The sequence below is a fragment of the Calypte anna genome, chromosome 13 (assembly GCF_003957555.1).
Source record: "Calypte anna isolate BGI_N300 chromosome 13, bCalAnn1_v1.p, whole genome shotgun sequence".
NCBI classification, from domain to species: Eukaryota; Metazoa; Chordata; class Aves; order Apodiformes; family Trochilidae; genus Calypte; species Calypte anna.
Window position 1 is genome coordinate 9,833,222 of NC_044259.1, and position 16,640 is coordinate 9,849,861.

General features: G+C 40.8%; 1 protein-coding gene across 3 annotated transcripts in view; it reads left to right on the forward strand.

The window, feature by feature from the left end:
- Window positions 1-229: 229 nt before the first annotated feature.
- RNF145 (ring finger protein 145) overlaps window positions 230-16,640 on the forward strand; it is a 42,018-nt gene continuing 25,607 nt past the window's right edge. The window contains exons 1-2 of one of the 3 annotated variants that reach the window (XM_030459198.1): window positions 230-314; window positions 9,802-10,017. In XM_030459198.1, coding sequence (XP_030315058.1) covers window positions 9,834-10,017 — 184 coding nt within the window. In that variant the 5' untranslated portion in view covers window positions 230-314; window positions 9,802-9,833. Of the gene's footprint in view, window positions 315-636; window positions 723-1,176; window positions 1,278-9,801; window positions 10,018-16,640 lie in introns of those variants that run through there. The other 2 variants (XM_030459200.1, XM_030459199.1) reach the window with 2 other exon arrangements.

Below are 16,640 nucleotides of genomic sequence, written 5' to 3' on the forward strand. Positions count from 1 at the left end.
ACAGCATTTGCCTTTCAAACATCTGCCCAGACACCACCTCAGATTTTGCTGACCGCCTCTTGAGTCATCCCTCAGACTCGCAGCTGCCCTGACAAGTCCTCTGCGTCCCGGGAGGACCAAAACCAAAACCCTGCTCTCACCATCGGAATTTAAACCCAAACCTCTGCCTTTTCCGGGGCTGGGGGAGGGAAGCCGGCGCCGAGCTGCCCCGGTGTTATGCACGGAGCCCCGCTGGCTGGCAGGGAGCCCTCCCCACCCGAATTCCAACGCCCAAAACGTCGCTTTCCACCCACACCCCGTGCTTTACACTCCAGGTGCGTTCCTTTCTTCTTCCCACCCCCGGGGGGCAGGCGGAGGAGGGGAGAGAAAGGGTGCGGGGAGTTCGCTCCGCCGCCGCGCTGCCCCCCTCTCCCTGCGCGGTTCTAGCGCGGGCGGTCTGCGCGGGGCGGTGCTGCGGGAGATGGGAGCGCATGCGCGGGGCGGCGCGCGCGCGCGCGCAGGCAGCGGGACCATGGCCGTCGGTCTGCGGCGCCGGGGGCTGTCGGCATCCTGAGGCGGAGCGGCGCGGCCATGGTGCCTCGAGGAGCCGCTCTGCCGCCGCCGGGCACCGAGCCGCCGCCGCCTCCGTCGTCGCTGTGAGGCGCGGAGCCCCGCCGCGCCACCGGGGAGCAGGACCAAGAGGAGAGGAGGAGGTGGCGGCGGCGGCCGCTCCGCCGGCCCAGGTGATTCCCCACCCCGCCGCTTCATACACGCGTGTGCCCTCCCTCTCCGTGGGCGCGCAGCTCCGCGCTCCTTCCACGCGTGTCCCTGTGCTGTGTGTCAGGGCATCCCCGACCTTTTCTGTGCGTAGCGTCCCCCTCCTCCTCTCTCTCCCTCCCTGCTTCTCTCCCCCCCCCCCCATCCCTCCTCTCCCCCTCCCTCCACCGGCGCTGGCTTCCAGCGAGCCGTGCAGGGGGTTACTGGAGTTCAAAGGCGGTGGAGCTGCGCGGGGCCCGGGGAAGGATGCGAAGGGCTTTCAGCAGCACCGGGGATGAACGACAGAGTTTCGCCTGGCAGGCGGCGGTCAGGAAATAAGTCTCCGTTTGGAGAGTGTGCGTGGAGGGGGCTCAAGGCGGGGGGTCGTTGGGTTTGGACGCCTGCAGGCATGCGTACGTGTGCTCAGCCCGGCTGTTCGCCTTGACTCGGGCCCAGAGGATGAGTTGCCCGGTGCTGCAGTCGTGACCGAGGTGCTGGCTTCGCTGTGGAGGTTGCGGTGCTCCCTTCCCTCCCTCCTTGAGGTCTGGATTTACCTTCTCCCTTCCGCAGCCGGCTGGAAGTGCCCCCCCCCCCAGCCCTTCTGCCTGCTTGGCGGTGTCGCGGTGCAGGTGGGGAGGGGGAGGCCCGGTTGCTCCCTCCTGGAGACGGGCCCTAAAGCATATGGTAATGGTTATGTAAGGAGAAGCCTCTCTGTAGCGTAAAGAACAGGGCTTTTTCTCTCTTTCCTACTTAAGTCATGTTAGCCGATTTTTGGGGGGTGTTCTGTAGCCTTTTAAAATAATGCTTGCAGTGAGAATTACCTTTTTTTTTAAAATTTATTTTGTGATCCAGAGTGGTTCTGTGTAGTAAGTGCACTTGTGGCAGATGGTGGCTCTTAAAGGGATTCTTATCCTGTGGTTGTGATACTTTTTTTTTTTTTTTTTTTTTTTGGGAGGTGTAGGGACTGGCGCTTGAATAATGTGGTTGTGAGAATAAAGTGGAAACAAAAGTGGGGTGGTTTAAATGCACATATGTATCAATAAACCAGGGAGAGTAGTAGATGCTACAAGAAAAAAATTTTGGCTTTTTTTTTTTTTTTTCCAGTGGAAACGGAGGTTTCTGTAACATGTTTGACTCATAAGTATTAGTTACTTGTGATCTCAGTCAGAATATTTTTTTTTTAAAGTCTGTAGGTGTTACTGTATTAATTTCTTCTGCAGTTTTTAGTCCAGGAATTCTGTTAACTTGTAGACTTGGATACTTTTGGTTGTATTTGTTTTAGGGTTTTTTTGTGTGTTTAATGCACCCCCAGAGAGCAAACTTTGAAGGAGGGGGAAAGGAAATAATTTTAACTATTTTGATAGCTTTTTGTAGGTTAATTAAGGTCGTTTTTAAATTTTGAAAAACATTATTTTAGTGCGAGAACTGTTAAGCTGTTGCAACCCCTTACTTTACGTTATCTGAAACGTTGACTTCTTTTTGCTGTTTTTCTTAAATAACAAGCTGCCTGTGCATGAGACTGTATCCTTTTGGTTTTAGTTTTAATAACTATTGCAGTCAGCTACTGGTTTTGAGCCATAATTACATGAAAGGATTTTTTTTTTTTTAATTTCTAAACTCATTCGCATTAGGAAATCATTATCTTTGTGACCACCATTATGTGGAATGCTTATCAAAAACCTTGCAGAACAACATCAAGCTGCTGCTTGTCCAAATCGCGGGGTGCACCTTGTGGTATCAGTCTTAGGAGGGACCACTGATGGTAAAATGTCTTTATTCTGATGGAGATACCATTGGAACTGAGTGACATAAATACTCGGGAAGTCCTTCCTTTGGAGAAGATGGAAAGATAGTATCTCTCTGGCTCAGCAGCTGGAATCCGTGGTGCAGATGAGGAAAGGCATATTGTGGCAGGAAGATGTGAATGAGTGGGTGTGTCGTGGAAAATTTAGAAGCCTGCCTGGTGTTTCATGTTCTCTGAAAACCATCATCTGAGCTGTTTGTTGAACTTGAGTTGGTTTCCTCCGTGTCACACAGACATGTGGATGGCTTCTCTTCCAGCTGAAATTCTCTATAGTTATGTGGTGATTTACTCAGAGTCCATTTTTAGTTCAGAATACACCCTGGCAATTTTTGTTTTTGTTATAAAGTGGACAGTTCACTGTAGTTTTGCTTTTTAAGTGCATGGTTCTTGTCTAGCACCTTCAGTATGATTCTGACATTTGTGCCAGTTTCCATGCCTTTGATTTTGTAATATTTCCTCTTACTTTAGAGAAGCCCTGCTGCTTTATAATTAGTTGTGTGCTTGAAAGGAACATTCAGAGGTGGGTATTTACCTCATGGTGTTTTTCTGGAAATTTTTATTATATATCTTGAGTCTGAAGGTGTCTTAAAAGTGACTTTTCCAACTATTTTCACCTTTCTGTTGCGCGAGTCAGGTACTGCAGGAAACTGAGCTTGCCTATTTGACAGGCTTGGAAACTGATGCACTTTATTGACAAGACTCCAATAGCTAAGACAGCAGCAATAGAAATATTACCAGTTTTGGCCTATAACAACCTTGAAAGTCTGATGTTTTAGCTTATTACCAGTCAGGCGACCAGTTATTGGTATTGCAAGTTCTAAACATAGGCTGTTTGTCTATCTGAAATGGATAAAAACTAAATGAGCAGCTGTAGAGGATGACATATATTCCAATCTGTTATGCAGCTTCATGCTGGTAACACATTTGGATTTCTTTTTTTCTTTTTTTTTTTTTTTTTTTTTTTTTGTGAGGTTGATGGGGTATGCCAGCTTTACTTGCATGGCTGATCCTCGTGTGATCCAGCTCCCTGTGGTGGGTTGTCACAGACTGCATCATCTTGGGCTGTCACTAATGTTCTGTGTGCAGGTCCTCTGGGTATTCTATCCTCTGCAGAGACACTTCGGGATTGCTGCCCAGACTTTCTCAGAATGTGCTGATACAAATGTGGTTAGGCAGGCTTGTAGGTGTAGGCTTGCAAACGTGGCTGAGATGGCAAAAAAAAAAAAAAAAGCTGAATAACTAGTTAATACACCAAGCCTTCAACTGACAAAAAACTCTAGAGTCAAAAAAACCTCAGAGGAGTTCAGTTTGTTGGTTCAGTCTGTTTTGTTTTGTTTTTTCCCCCTGAAGATTCTACTTCAAGATATTATTAGTTATATTTTTCATTTTAATGAATTAGATTCCTGTCTTTTGGGTGCCTAACTGAACTCAGCATATCTGTGGTCTCAAGAACAAGCAGCCCCACTTGGTGTGACTGGATTTGAATGGATTATATGCAGGCAGAGTGTCAGTCCTGCAGGAATCGGGAAGATTTTGCTGCATACCTGGTGGATTTAACTGCTGTTAACATGCGTTAGTCCTAGAGTTCCTTGGTCTTACCTGCTCATTATGAAAAATAAAAGACTCGGGATGTTTTACAGGCTGCCTTTAAATAAAAAACTTGCTATATAATTGAGAGTGTACTGGAACTGCTCATAGTGTATAAATCTTTAAAGAAAATCTTAACTCCAAAGCTCTGTAATATGGATCCTCATTTACTGACATGATTTTCAATTCCTCCATATAAAAGTTGCTAGAATTAATGAAAGTTGGAAATACAGACTTTTTCTGTACATTTAACTGTCTCTTGTTGGTTTTGTCCATTTTTAATATGCCTTTAATGTGAATGGGTTTTCACTTTATGCCTGTGTGAAGAGCTAAGAAGCTTACCTGATCTGTGTTGCTGTAAAGGTTGTTTTTTAACGAAGTATGAGTTTTTTTGGGGTTTATTAACCTTAGCTGTTCCTTAGTTCACAAGTGAGCGAATTGAATACGAATTTAGGAATTATTTTGTTTTTTAGGTAGAAATAACAATTCTACAGTTGCTGTACCACAGCAGTTCTATAGTACTCTGTATTGTTAGACCAGATGAGGGGAAAAAACACAACAAAACTGAGTATTATTGGGGATTCTGATTGGATCCTAATGACAGTGTTACCATACAGTCTGCAGAGTTTCACTGCTTTATTAGTACACTTGGTGTGCTCACTTTATCTGGCTTTCTCAGCAGAATTTTTTTAGTGCTGTCCTTGTTGGCCAATTTGAATTGCATGGGAGCAAGACATCTTTTGCTGTCCTTGATTGCAGACGGTCGAGGGAAATGTTTTGATGGATCAGACATACTCTCTAGAGGTCTAGGTGGTTTTGTTTTCCTACAGACAGGGAAATTTTTTTCTAACTGCATATTTGGTAAACCTTTCCATGGTCTTCCTTTTCTTCTCTCTGTTTTCTCCCTCGCAAACTGATGATAGGGTTCTAAACCTCTGAAGAACTGGATTCTTCCATAGTTGAAATTCCTTTGTTTCTTCTCTCAAGAACAGGACAGACATATAGAAAGAGGGTTTCTGGGGACTGCATGAGTGTAGCCCAGCTGATAGGTGTGATTTTAGTTTTCTAACCTTTTCCTATAGTCACTAGTAAGAGTTGTGTATTTTGCCTTGGTGTTGGGGTTTTTTGGGGTTTTTTTTCCCCTTCCTCTTTTTCCTTCCCTTTTCAAGATGTATCAAGTAAAGTTTACCCTCTAAATAAAAGCTTTTCTTGGTGATGTTTTTGGTTTCAGAATGTATCCCTGAAAAATAATTTAAAGTGGAAATTAGGCTACAGATCAAAGTCTTGTTCTTAAGAGACTTATCTAGAGTAACTAGAAATTCATAGATGTGAGGAGAGGAAGTTGAAATTATCTCTTGATTTCTAGTCAGTCTTATCAGGTATTTTAGGTTGTAATCCTGTAGGAGAAAGAGCATTTTGTTCACAGATGTTAGGCTGAGTGTTGTGTGATCAAGTCTGGTGTTAAGTTCTGATCCCAATTAGAACTGCTGTGATGACTTTTGGTAGTAGTAGTACTGAAATAACTCTTAAATTTGCAGCTACTCCAGCATGTTTCTGTAACCATTAAGCAACTTTATAAGTAATGCTTTTCTAAATCTAGAAACTCCATTCTGTTAATGTAATTTTGCACCTGCTTAGATAAATGGATGCAGATTTTGTGTAGCCTCTTGTACTGCTTTCGCAAGGAGTATTTTCTGCCTGTGATGTGACAGATTTATATTTAAGTTGGTGCATAAACAACAGTTACTAAGTGGCATAAATCACAGCTTCATCTGAAATGGTAGAAATTTATGTGATGACAAAACCTCAGAAAATTCTATTAAAAGGAAAATGTTTGTTATATTTGAGGGTATTTAGAGTTTACTGCTAATCTGTTCTGCTAATGGAATGAACTGAAAGAAACTTGTCTACTACTCCACTTTCATTTTTCAGATTGGCTTCTACTAATTCTGCTGTTTTCTTTAAAGCTGGCCACGAATATGCTTTTGACAAAATGGATATGTCAGGTGAGGGAGGGATTTTTCCAGTAGTTTGTTGTTAACAAAAATGTTTCCATGAACATTAATCAGTTATGAGGGGAAATTTTTACAAAGTGATTTTGACCAAAATAGCACAATATATGCTTGTACTCAGCATGTGAAGTCTGAAGTTCTTTCTGAAGCTGGTTTTTCTTATCCTGATTTGGAACAGAGAGATGTTTGAAATGGGGGAAAAAAAAAAAAAGAGACACAGACCAGTGGCTTCCCAGTCCTGTTCTGAAGTCCATTTTTTGCCTATTTACAAGATTGACCTGTTTTGTTTTTGGTTTTTTTTTTCCTAATATCTGAGCATCCAGCAACTCCTGTCTTCATCTATTTGTCTAAAGGTTTTAGAGGTTTAATGTTGTGGTGTTTTTTGCTTTTGTTAGTTTTTACACCAGTCAAAATAATGTATTGTGAGAGCTCTTTACAATATAATGAGCTTACAGCAGTGGACTTTGTTGCGTGCCTGTATTAGGTTCTGTTAGAACTTGGCAGCAATGACAACTGAGGCTTTATTTAACACATCCACGTTTCTAGTGGAGTTAATTTTAAAGGGTATCTTATTAGTATTGAATGCTTTGTCAGTCAGTGACAGAATACAACAGCAGCAGCAGAGTTGCTGTGGCTGTTTCTCATAACCTGTGCATTGCAACATAATGTGGTCTTCAGTTTGTTTTCATTTTAAGAGAGTAGATTGTTTCCTTAGATAACATACATGCTGCATTCTACAGTGCTCTTAAATTCTTACATATGATCGTATGAATTTGGGAGCTGAAATTTTCCAGCTTAATTTCAATGTGCTGACCTTCAGTTAACTTTCAGTATTAGGGAAGTCCCTAGAATTCTGCATTTGAAGTGAATAAGGAAATTGAAAGTTCAAGTGAAAATTACCTTCTTGTCCTGTGTGTTTGGTTATTCATGATTAAAAAAGGTTTGACAGTTACAAGAATGTAATTTGGAATCAGGTGCTTGTCACTTTAGGTGGGTATTTTTATGACAGTGAAAACTTGTCAGTTTCTGCCTACCCTTAAGCCTTGATCTATGGGGAAGTAATCACAAAAAAACCCCAGAAGGTAGCTTAGTTTCAAAGTTTTAATTTTGCAAATTTGGCAATTCCAGGACATTTAAAAATGTTTTTATATTAATAATTTCAGCTGTGTGTCTATAAAGTGTCTTGAGTATTGCCTTCTATTTCAGTATGCAGTCTGACAAAACTTTTTGTGCATGATCTGTGTTACTCCCAGCTTTTTGTACAACACCACACATTTAAACTCCATCTTTTATTTGCAATAAATGTTGAATTTTAGTATTCTGTAGTAGCTGCTTGGGCAGTGGGTTTGGTTGTTTGTTTTAAATATTTGTAGTCTTTTTGGCTGACCTTTTAATTAATTTTTGGAAGCACTGTGAGACACTGGTGTTGTCTGGGTTGCCCATTGTAGCTGGTCAGTGCTTCTTGTTCAAGGGGAAAAGATGTGCTGCTGTCTTTGGGCTTAGAGCTGTTCCCAGAGCTCTGTGAAAAGTGCCTGCATCTATGCAACTTGAAAAGTTAGGCTGTTGGCTGGATGATGACAAGCAGCAGCCCTGTAACCTGTGGTTTACTGAGCCAGATCTCAGTTTTGGTCTGTCCTGACTTCTGGAGCTGACTTAATTTTGTCATCATGCTGTGACAAGTGTCAGTGTGGCTTTAGGTGTGCACAGGAACTGTTTATAGTACAAGTTTGGCCATGGGAACAGAAATTGAACATCATGAGAGAATTTTGTATGTGTGTCCATACAACAAGGAAGACTTTTTTTGTTCTTTTGTATATGAACGTGATTTCATTTTGTGCTGTACTTCCATGTTGGCTTCAGAGCTTGCACAACTGAAGAAACTTTTAAATTTTTCACAGGACAACATGAATAAAATCTTGAAAAACAATTTTATAAAAGTGCATTTTGAAGTGTAGATTTTTCAGTTTCTTCACTCAGAATGCTGCTTTTTCAAATTGTCCCCCTACTAATTGGGGCTGGGAGCCTTTTCTTAAAGCTGACATCATTAAGGGACTGGTCAGGGCAGGTGATTCTTCTTCTTTGAATAGCAGCTTGTGGATAAAGGCCTGCTGGGTCATCCCCACCTTGTCCTTGAATACTTCAGCTGGACTTTTCTAATACACTACATATAGCTGGTGGCTGACAAATAGCCTGGGGTGAATGCCATTCCTAGTGTGTGCAGGTGGTAAGAACTATAGAATCATAGAATAATTTGGGTTGGAAGGGACCTCTAGAGGTCATCTAGTCCACTCCCCCTGCAGTAAGCAGGGACACCCTCAACTAGGTCAGAGCCTCATCAAGCCTCACCTCGAATATCTCCAGGGATGAAGCCTCAACTACTTCCCTGGACAACCTGTTCAATTTTTTTCACTACCCTCATAGTAAAGAACTTTTTCCTAACATCCAGTCTAAATCTGCTCTTCTCTAATTTGAAACCATCTCTCATCCTGTCATTACAAACAGCCCCTTTCCAGCCTTCCTATTGGCCCCCTCCAGAAACTGGAAGGTCACTGTTGGTTTTCCTGGAGATCTGCTCTTTTCTCCAGGCTGAACAACCTCAGCTCCATCAGCCTTTTTCTTCATAGGAGAGGTGTTCCAGCCCCCTGGTCATTTCTGTGGCCCTCCTCTGGACCCACTCCATCAGGTCCACGTTCTTTCCTGTACCGAGGGCTCCAGAGCTGGACACAGTGCTCCAAGGGAGCTCTTACATTTCAGTCGGGAACAACTGTCAGTCTCCACTGCATGCAGAGCTTTGACAGAATGTGGAAGCTGATCCTTTTGCTCTTTAAAACAGTCCTGTGTGTGACTAGATCTTTTCTGAGATGTTGTGGACCAGCATTTTATTTTATTTTTAAAAAAAAAACAAGCCTCACACAAAGTGCTTGTCATTGTCTTATATCATCCATCTTATCTCAAACTCAATTATATTACCTTCTAATACTCTGGAGCTGAGGATATGATCTTTTGTTTGTATGTTTCTTTGTGGTGAATTACATAAAAAGTAGTACAATAGTTAGATTGTTAGTCCTAGTCTTCAAAACCCACAGCCCTCAAATTCCAGAAACGTATAAATATGTAGAGGTGCCATCAATGATTTTTAAAAAGCTTAATAATGGAAAATTATTTATTTGAATTTGCCTTGATGAAGTGAATCTAAAATGTTTTAAGAACTATTTTAGTTTGTGGTTATTTAATTAGAAAGGCTCAGAAATAGTGCTAAGCTAAGTACCTGGATTTTGTTGGTGATTGATTTCTACAGTTTACCAGGTGCTTGCTTTCAAAGCTTATCCTATGTTCATGTAGTACCTAGTACAGTGGGGTCTTGGCTGCTAAATTAAACCAAATAAGAATGAAGGTGTTTTCAGTGCACACTCTGACCATTCTCATGTTATCACTTTGCCCTCCCCTCCCCATTTTACAATATTACTATGGAAGAATTCCTAGCAAGTTGACATTTATGTAGCAAAAATAGAAGCTGTCCTGTCTGGATGTGAATTTAACTCAGTTGATTCATTCAGTCGTTTGTGGCCACACAGGAAGCCCCATTCATATGATCACAAAGCCTAATAGCTGTTTGTACAGTGAGATTGATCTGATTACTCTTCTTTGTCTTGTGCTATTTAGAGTCTGCTGCCAATTCACAGAAAGGGAAGAGAATGGCTGCAAAGGAGAAGTTGGAGGCGGTGTTAAATGTGGCCCTAAGGGTCCCAAGTATCATGCTGTTGGATGTCTTATACAGATGGGATGTCAGCTCATTCTTCCAGCAGATCCAAAGAAGTAGCCTGCACAACAACCCTCTCTTCCAGTACAAGTACTTGGCCCTTAACATGCATTATGTGGGTAAGTGTACATGTATTCGTGACAAAACACTGCTCTGGTTAATGGTTTTTTGCTTACTGCAAAACTTTTAAGAATTTAATAGTAGCATGATATATACTGATTACCACAAATAGCATGAGGTTATATTTGATTGCAGTTCTACACAGGACTCTTCATGTTTAGCAGTACAGTAATCCTGTCTAGAGTTTTCTGTTGAGCTTTGTTATTTAATTTGATATGTAAATAGAGTAGAACTGGTGTATGTAAGTGGTTGATACCCTGAAAGAACAGCATGGTGACTTTGGGCTGTGTGTAACTGATGAGAAAGCTGCTGTGAAATGCTGTTTTGGCAGGAAATACTCTAGTTTCTAGCATTAGCATTAAATGGGAGACCAGAGAAAAGGTTGCCTACATTGGTCTGTGACCACAGCACCAGAAGGTTAGCTTTCACAGCTACCTACCTGCATATGTCTCTTCAGTTTTTAACCTTATGAATATATATATATACACACATATGTACATATATATGCTGTTATTGGATTAGAGCAGGTAACAAGCCGTTGCATTGCAGATATATTGGCAAACTTACTAACACAGCTCAGCGTGTTGAGGCTTAAACCTTGGCCTGCAAATCTAGCTCTGGAATGATAGATGTCTCTTTTTAGGAGATGAAAGGATGGGTGTTCTGAGACCTGCTCTTCAGGTGGGTGTGTGATTCATCTAGTGACTGCACATGTGGTTAATTAGGGATTGGATCCAGGCTGTTGAGGTTGATAGCCAATGCTGATCTGCATGAATACTGCCTAGCTTGGAGACCAATGGCTAGCATATAATTTTCCCACTCTGCAGTGTTTCTTATAGGTAAATAGCTTTGGAGGATACAGATGTACTGTAGTTAGCTAAATGAAAAGCCCTTTAGTTAAGTATAGAGGACTGAGGTTTTTTAAAGTAGCATGTCCAGGTTTTTAATCCTGACGACGGAAGTGTCAGCATGTGACTTTCTTTTCTGATCTGGTGAATGTCTATTGTCTGGAGGTTATTTACTGCTATTAAAACCACATGCAGCTTTCTTTGTTATGGTTCCACTGTACTCACACTGAGGTAGCAATGTATTTTTAGTGCAAAAAGCTGGTGTTACAGTCCTATACCCTATGTTTGCAGGAGAGTGCACTTGTTTGTTGCTGATGGATGTGACAGAGGACTGTGCTGGCATGTAACTACGGCTGGATTTCTTAAGCACTTAAATCCATACAAGTACCTCTTAGGAATTCATTTATCAGATCAGTTTCTAATACAGAACTAACAGTTGTGCAGTAGGCTATCAAAATGTCAGTGGGTAACTTCCAGCTGTGACACAGCCTTTCTTTGTAGTAATTTGATAACCTTGTCTATGCTTAAGTACACTGGGATATACCAGTAATATGCACTACAGAAAATCTGGGTATTTTTACATGGGAGCTGTTTTAACACTAAACCAGTGGATTCTTTGTACTTCTCATGCAAGTCAAGCTTTTGTGCTGGGCACAATCACTCATTAGTTCTTTTACTTTTTTGCTTTTACAAAATTGAGTGTCTGTACTTCTACTGCTCCAGCTGATAGTTGCTGATTGAGAAGGGCTTCTAAGTTATCAAACGTTGCTTTAAGAGATTTTCAGACAATTTGTAGTGGTAAAACTTTGCTGGTATTTTTCAAATGAAGTTGATTTGTTTCGTTTCCTTACTGTTTTTTTAAAGCTGTGTAAGTGTGAGGCTGAGCTAAATCCATTTGCATGCCTACACAAGATTTTATATAGATTTAATTGTGTCAGTTTACAATATAATGCTAGTTTAAATGAGGTATCAAAATATGTAAGTTGGATGTGTAAGGAAAACAAAGTGCTTTTCCTCCAGTTTTTGAAATTAAGGTTCTTTGAAGATATGTTGGTGGAAATTAACTGCCAGTGTGTAATTTAAATAGCAGCTTACAGTGTATAAGTTTCAACTTGTCAATCTGTTCTGTTCAGGAAGAAAATACTCTGTATATTTGCAGTTAGGAAACTCAGCATAAGCAAATGCTGTGGAAGCTTTGTGATACCAAACAATCACTGAATTTGTTAACGTAGGCAGTGTAAGGTATTGCATCACAGAGGTGCTCCTAGCAGCCTAGGAAATTGTGTGCATCTGTCTCAGGTAGGTGTTCAAGGAACAATTTGATTAGAGAGCTGTAACAATCAATAAACTCTAACAATCTTGATGCAGTAAACCTTTTCCTGGAATTAAGTCTCAGAAATTTAAAATTTGCTTAGAGCCAGGGGATACCAGCAATGGTATCTGCTTAAATGCTTTCTGTTTCCTCCACCTATTTGACTTAAAGTTAGTAAAGCCAATTCTTTTTGATCAAGTGAAGTGATGTTACAGTGTGATTCATGTTCCAGTTAGCAGCACTGGGAATGTAATAAAAGTCTCTAGAGTGTAATTTGGCCTTTGATACAGACCTCTTATCTTTTTGTGAAACAGCCCTTACCTGCTTTAGTAGTATCATGGATTTCTACGAAGCAGCTTTCTCAGTATATGGATGCTTTCAGGTACCTTTTCTGTATAGAACTTGTAACTCCCTTTTTTGCAACCTAAATCAATTTCTATTAAAAAATAAATGCAATAGCAGCTTGCTTGAAGGGAGATACTTAAAAGTGAGGTTCATTTGAATCTGACTCAGTCTCATGGCAACATGGCAATTCGTGTTCATAAATTAGAATACATTCTGACTGTTTATTTTCTTATAGTTCCAATTTGGTATTCTTTTCCAATACTCTTCAGGTTCTATGTGATTTTAACTAATCTCAGAATTCTGATCATTGAGATATGATTTATTGTAGAAACAGCCTCTGACTCATATGACAGAACTAGAATCCAAAGTCCATTTTATTTATTCAGACAATACTGCAAATCTCTGTAAGAAACTCAGTTCTTGAATTATTTATTCTTAGAGTGCCCAATCTATGCAATCTATTATGCATTTAAAAAATTAAGAAAGAGCTGTTGCAACCGATGGCAGCACACCAGTAATAAGTAAATTGTTTTGTTGGCATTATTTTCACTGAGATGTGCAGATATTAACAGGATTTCTGATCTCTGTTTATAGTTACACTGTGCTATGACTGGGTAGATATTAATTTTGTGTACAAGTATGTTTAGATGTGTAATTTCCTTGTTTAGAATTAATTTTACAAGATACTTTCTGAAAGACAAAATATTTGCCACATAATTTCAAGGTGCAGAACTTGGAGTGAATAATGTTTGTTGGGGCAGTTCTGGCTGAGTGGGAGGGTGAGGAAGAAGTTTGGCTTGGCATTGCCATGCAAGAACATCACTTCCCAAAAATGCAACCTTAAAGCCTATTTCACTTACGCTACCTTGAACAGGTATTAATTTAGCAGTGTGAGTACTGATGTCTTGGTGGCTGCTTGAGGCTGATTGGGATTTTAGCATTGAGAGCTCTCCAAATACCTTGGCTTCGGGGTTGATTTCAGTGAGGAGTGAATTTTGTGTTACCTGTGTGTTGGAGTCACCTCTGTATATGCCTGGTGGCAGAGGTTTTGTATGACATTGCCTTTTGTAACAGAACAGATGAAGAACTAATCTTACTCCCAGGACAGAATAACTGTTCCAGTCAATCGGGAAGACACCATTGGGTTGAGTTATCCTTTAAAGGATGCCTCATATGTATTGTGGATGTTCAAGAGCTTTTTGTCTCTCTTTTTATGTGGCTTAAAAATAAGTGGCTGTTTGAGCTCCTTCTGGGCTTCAGTTAATCTCCAGTGAAGAGGCAACAGGATCTTCTGGGTAACTTCTCTGTCATGCCTCTAAGTACCATGGGTTGAAGTGTATCTTTTAAAAATATTCCACTTTCGAGATAGAAATTGAACAAACTGTCTAAAGCATCTCTCTAAATTGCTGTATATCCAACCTAGTGACTGGCTATCCTGAGAACTAGACACAGTAAAAAATAAATGCGCCAACTGTTTTAATACTTCTGTCATATCAAATTCAGTCTTTCAGAAGTCTCTCCTGTGTTGTTTGTACTTTCATGTTGTGGGAAGATCATTGTTTGAATAAACTGAAATGAGGCCAGTTGAGGATTAGCCTGAAGTTAAGTGGCTAACTCAGTAGTGCACAGATCCTGCATTGAGTAAAGAAACACAGGAGTTTCGACGATATTTTGTGGCTTGTGAACTTGCTCTTTCACAGCAGTTTAGTTTGCAAGCCATCATACAATGGGCCCTTTACCCTCATAGGATTTGGGTGTGTGGGAAGTTAGGATCTCTCAAATTAATTTCCTGGTAGCATCCAAAGAATTGTGCTTTTACTTTCTGGCACTCCAAGAGGTGATGTGGCTTTATTAAGAAAAGTGATGAACTCTTTCATGTGCGAAGTCCTCATTTTTTGACTAAATCCGTAGGAAACTTTGAGTAATAATGTGAAGTGGACACAAGGGATCTGTAATCATGCAAATGAGCACTAAAATGTTTCATAAAGAGGATGGGTTGCAGCTTTGATCGTGCTCCAGGAGCCTCTGTTGTATGCAGAATGTCAATAAAACTCAGACACTTGAGTCTGCAAAGAGGTAATATGGGAAAAGAGAGAAGCTGGGAAACGTCTTGGTGGGACAGAAAAACAGAGACTGCTGAGAGGCAGTCTGTGAGCTGCTGCTTACTGGAACAATGAGCATTGCATTGTGAGAGGTTTTCATCTAGCTGAATCAACAAGTTGTAAGTGAGGTCATAAGCTAGTTAATACCTGCGTTCTTGTCTAGCAATGTTTAACTTAGCTTTTTTTGCTTATTATTGTTTTCACAGTTTGCTCTCTCCAGTAGGGCCTAAATCTGTACCATCCTGCATGAAGGCACAAGTTCTCTGCTTCCCTGTACCCCTGAGGGGGTACTGAGTGGAGGGTCTGTGTATTTGTAAGGTTGGCAGAATGTCTTCTATAGTGTTCCTTATAGCTGGAAGCCTAAGGCTGCAATTCTATTTCATGGTGGCCTGAAACTAGGGTACTGCTGCTATGTTCAGGAAAGAGTTGATTCTCTCATGTTAATATTTTTTGTAACATGCATTTGATAATTTTTTTATGACTGGGGAAGTAATTCAGGCTTCACTGAGCCTGCTCCTTATAATTTAAACAGTCATGTACTTAGTGACCTAAAAGGGACAATACATCAAGTCCCAAGAGTGAGACTAGTATGCATGGTATAAGTCAAAGGAGGGGACCTCTCATTGCAGATGTAGAGCTCAATGCAAGTGGGTGTTGGTTAAATGAACTTTCAAGGTCCCTTCCAGCCCCTAACTTTGAGATTTCTGTGACAGGCGCTATTGAGAGAAAAGAGGTTGGTAGCACTTTGCTGCAGCAAAAATGCAAATATTGCAGTATGAAGTGTGTTGAAATCTCTCTCTTACCAAGTCACAAGAGGGAATTGTAAATAAGAGTGAAAGAGAACTACTTTAAATGTCTCTCACTCTCCCACTCTTCAAAATTCTAGCAATTAGGGTGAACGGCTTCTTCAAAGTGAACATTAAAATTCCAAATCAAACTCATGAGTGGTGGATTTCATTATTTAAGCTTCTGCAGTAACCTTGGTTGCCCTGTGCTGCTTCCCTGCCCAGTGTTTAAAGGATCTATGCTGTTTAGAAGCCCTCTATTTAGAAGGCACACGTGATGATAGTCTTATATTTTGATTTTTATTTAGACACTTTTCTTACTCCTTCAGTGTATCCTGCTATATTTTAGTTAAAATTTTGATGATATAGAAAAAAATACTCCTGTGTTACATGGCTGTGTTGGAGTGTAGTTACTGCCCTCTAAAATGTCTTCTTTTTACAGTAATTATCCTAGCACTTCTCAAGTACATCATTGTGTGGCCAAGGAGCAGACTTTGATGCGATAGAACTTAAGGCAAAGAGGATGGCAGACCTTAAATGCAGATATAGAAAACAGGTGTTCTTAGACTATAGAGAAATAGGGTAATAAAAGACTGCATAATAAACTACATTTAATTCTCCACCTGAAGGTGAGTCATGGGATATAGTGAGAAGGAAGGGTTTGGAGAGATGGAACTCAGGTGCTGGAGTGATGCACGGTTGTGCCATGGGGATTGTTCTGCTGAGGGAATTGTCCCTCACTAGGCAGTCAAGGGATGCTGGTGAATAACAGCAGAGGGGAGGTGTTCAGAATGTCTGCAGATGATGTGAGAGCTGCAGGAGCTGGCTCATGATGCTGCAGTGTGGCACAAAGGAGTTGTGTCTTCATGGAGATCCGGCTGAGGAGTTCCTGCTCTTGTTGTTTGTGTATTTGGTAGAAGCCTTCTTTTCTTCAGGCTGAACAGCCCCAACTCTGTCAGCTTTTTGGAGAGGTGCTCCAGCCCTCTGATCATTTTTGTGAGTGATTAAATGGATACTGTACATGCACTAATGATTGTGACTTGGATGATACTTCAGAAGGGATTGGACTAGGTGATCTGCAGAATTCCCTTCCAACCCCTGTCATTCTATGATTCCTTGATTTTAATCAAACTGTCAATTATTTTGGCTTTTGAAAAAGCAAATCCTTGGACATGTGCAAAATATCACATCTGCTTTAATAAAATACTTGAAAATTTATCTTAAATATTT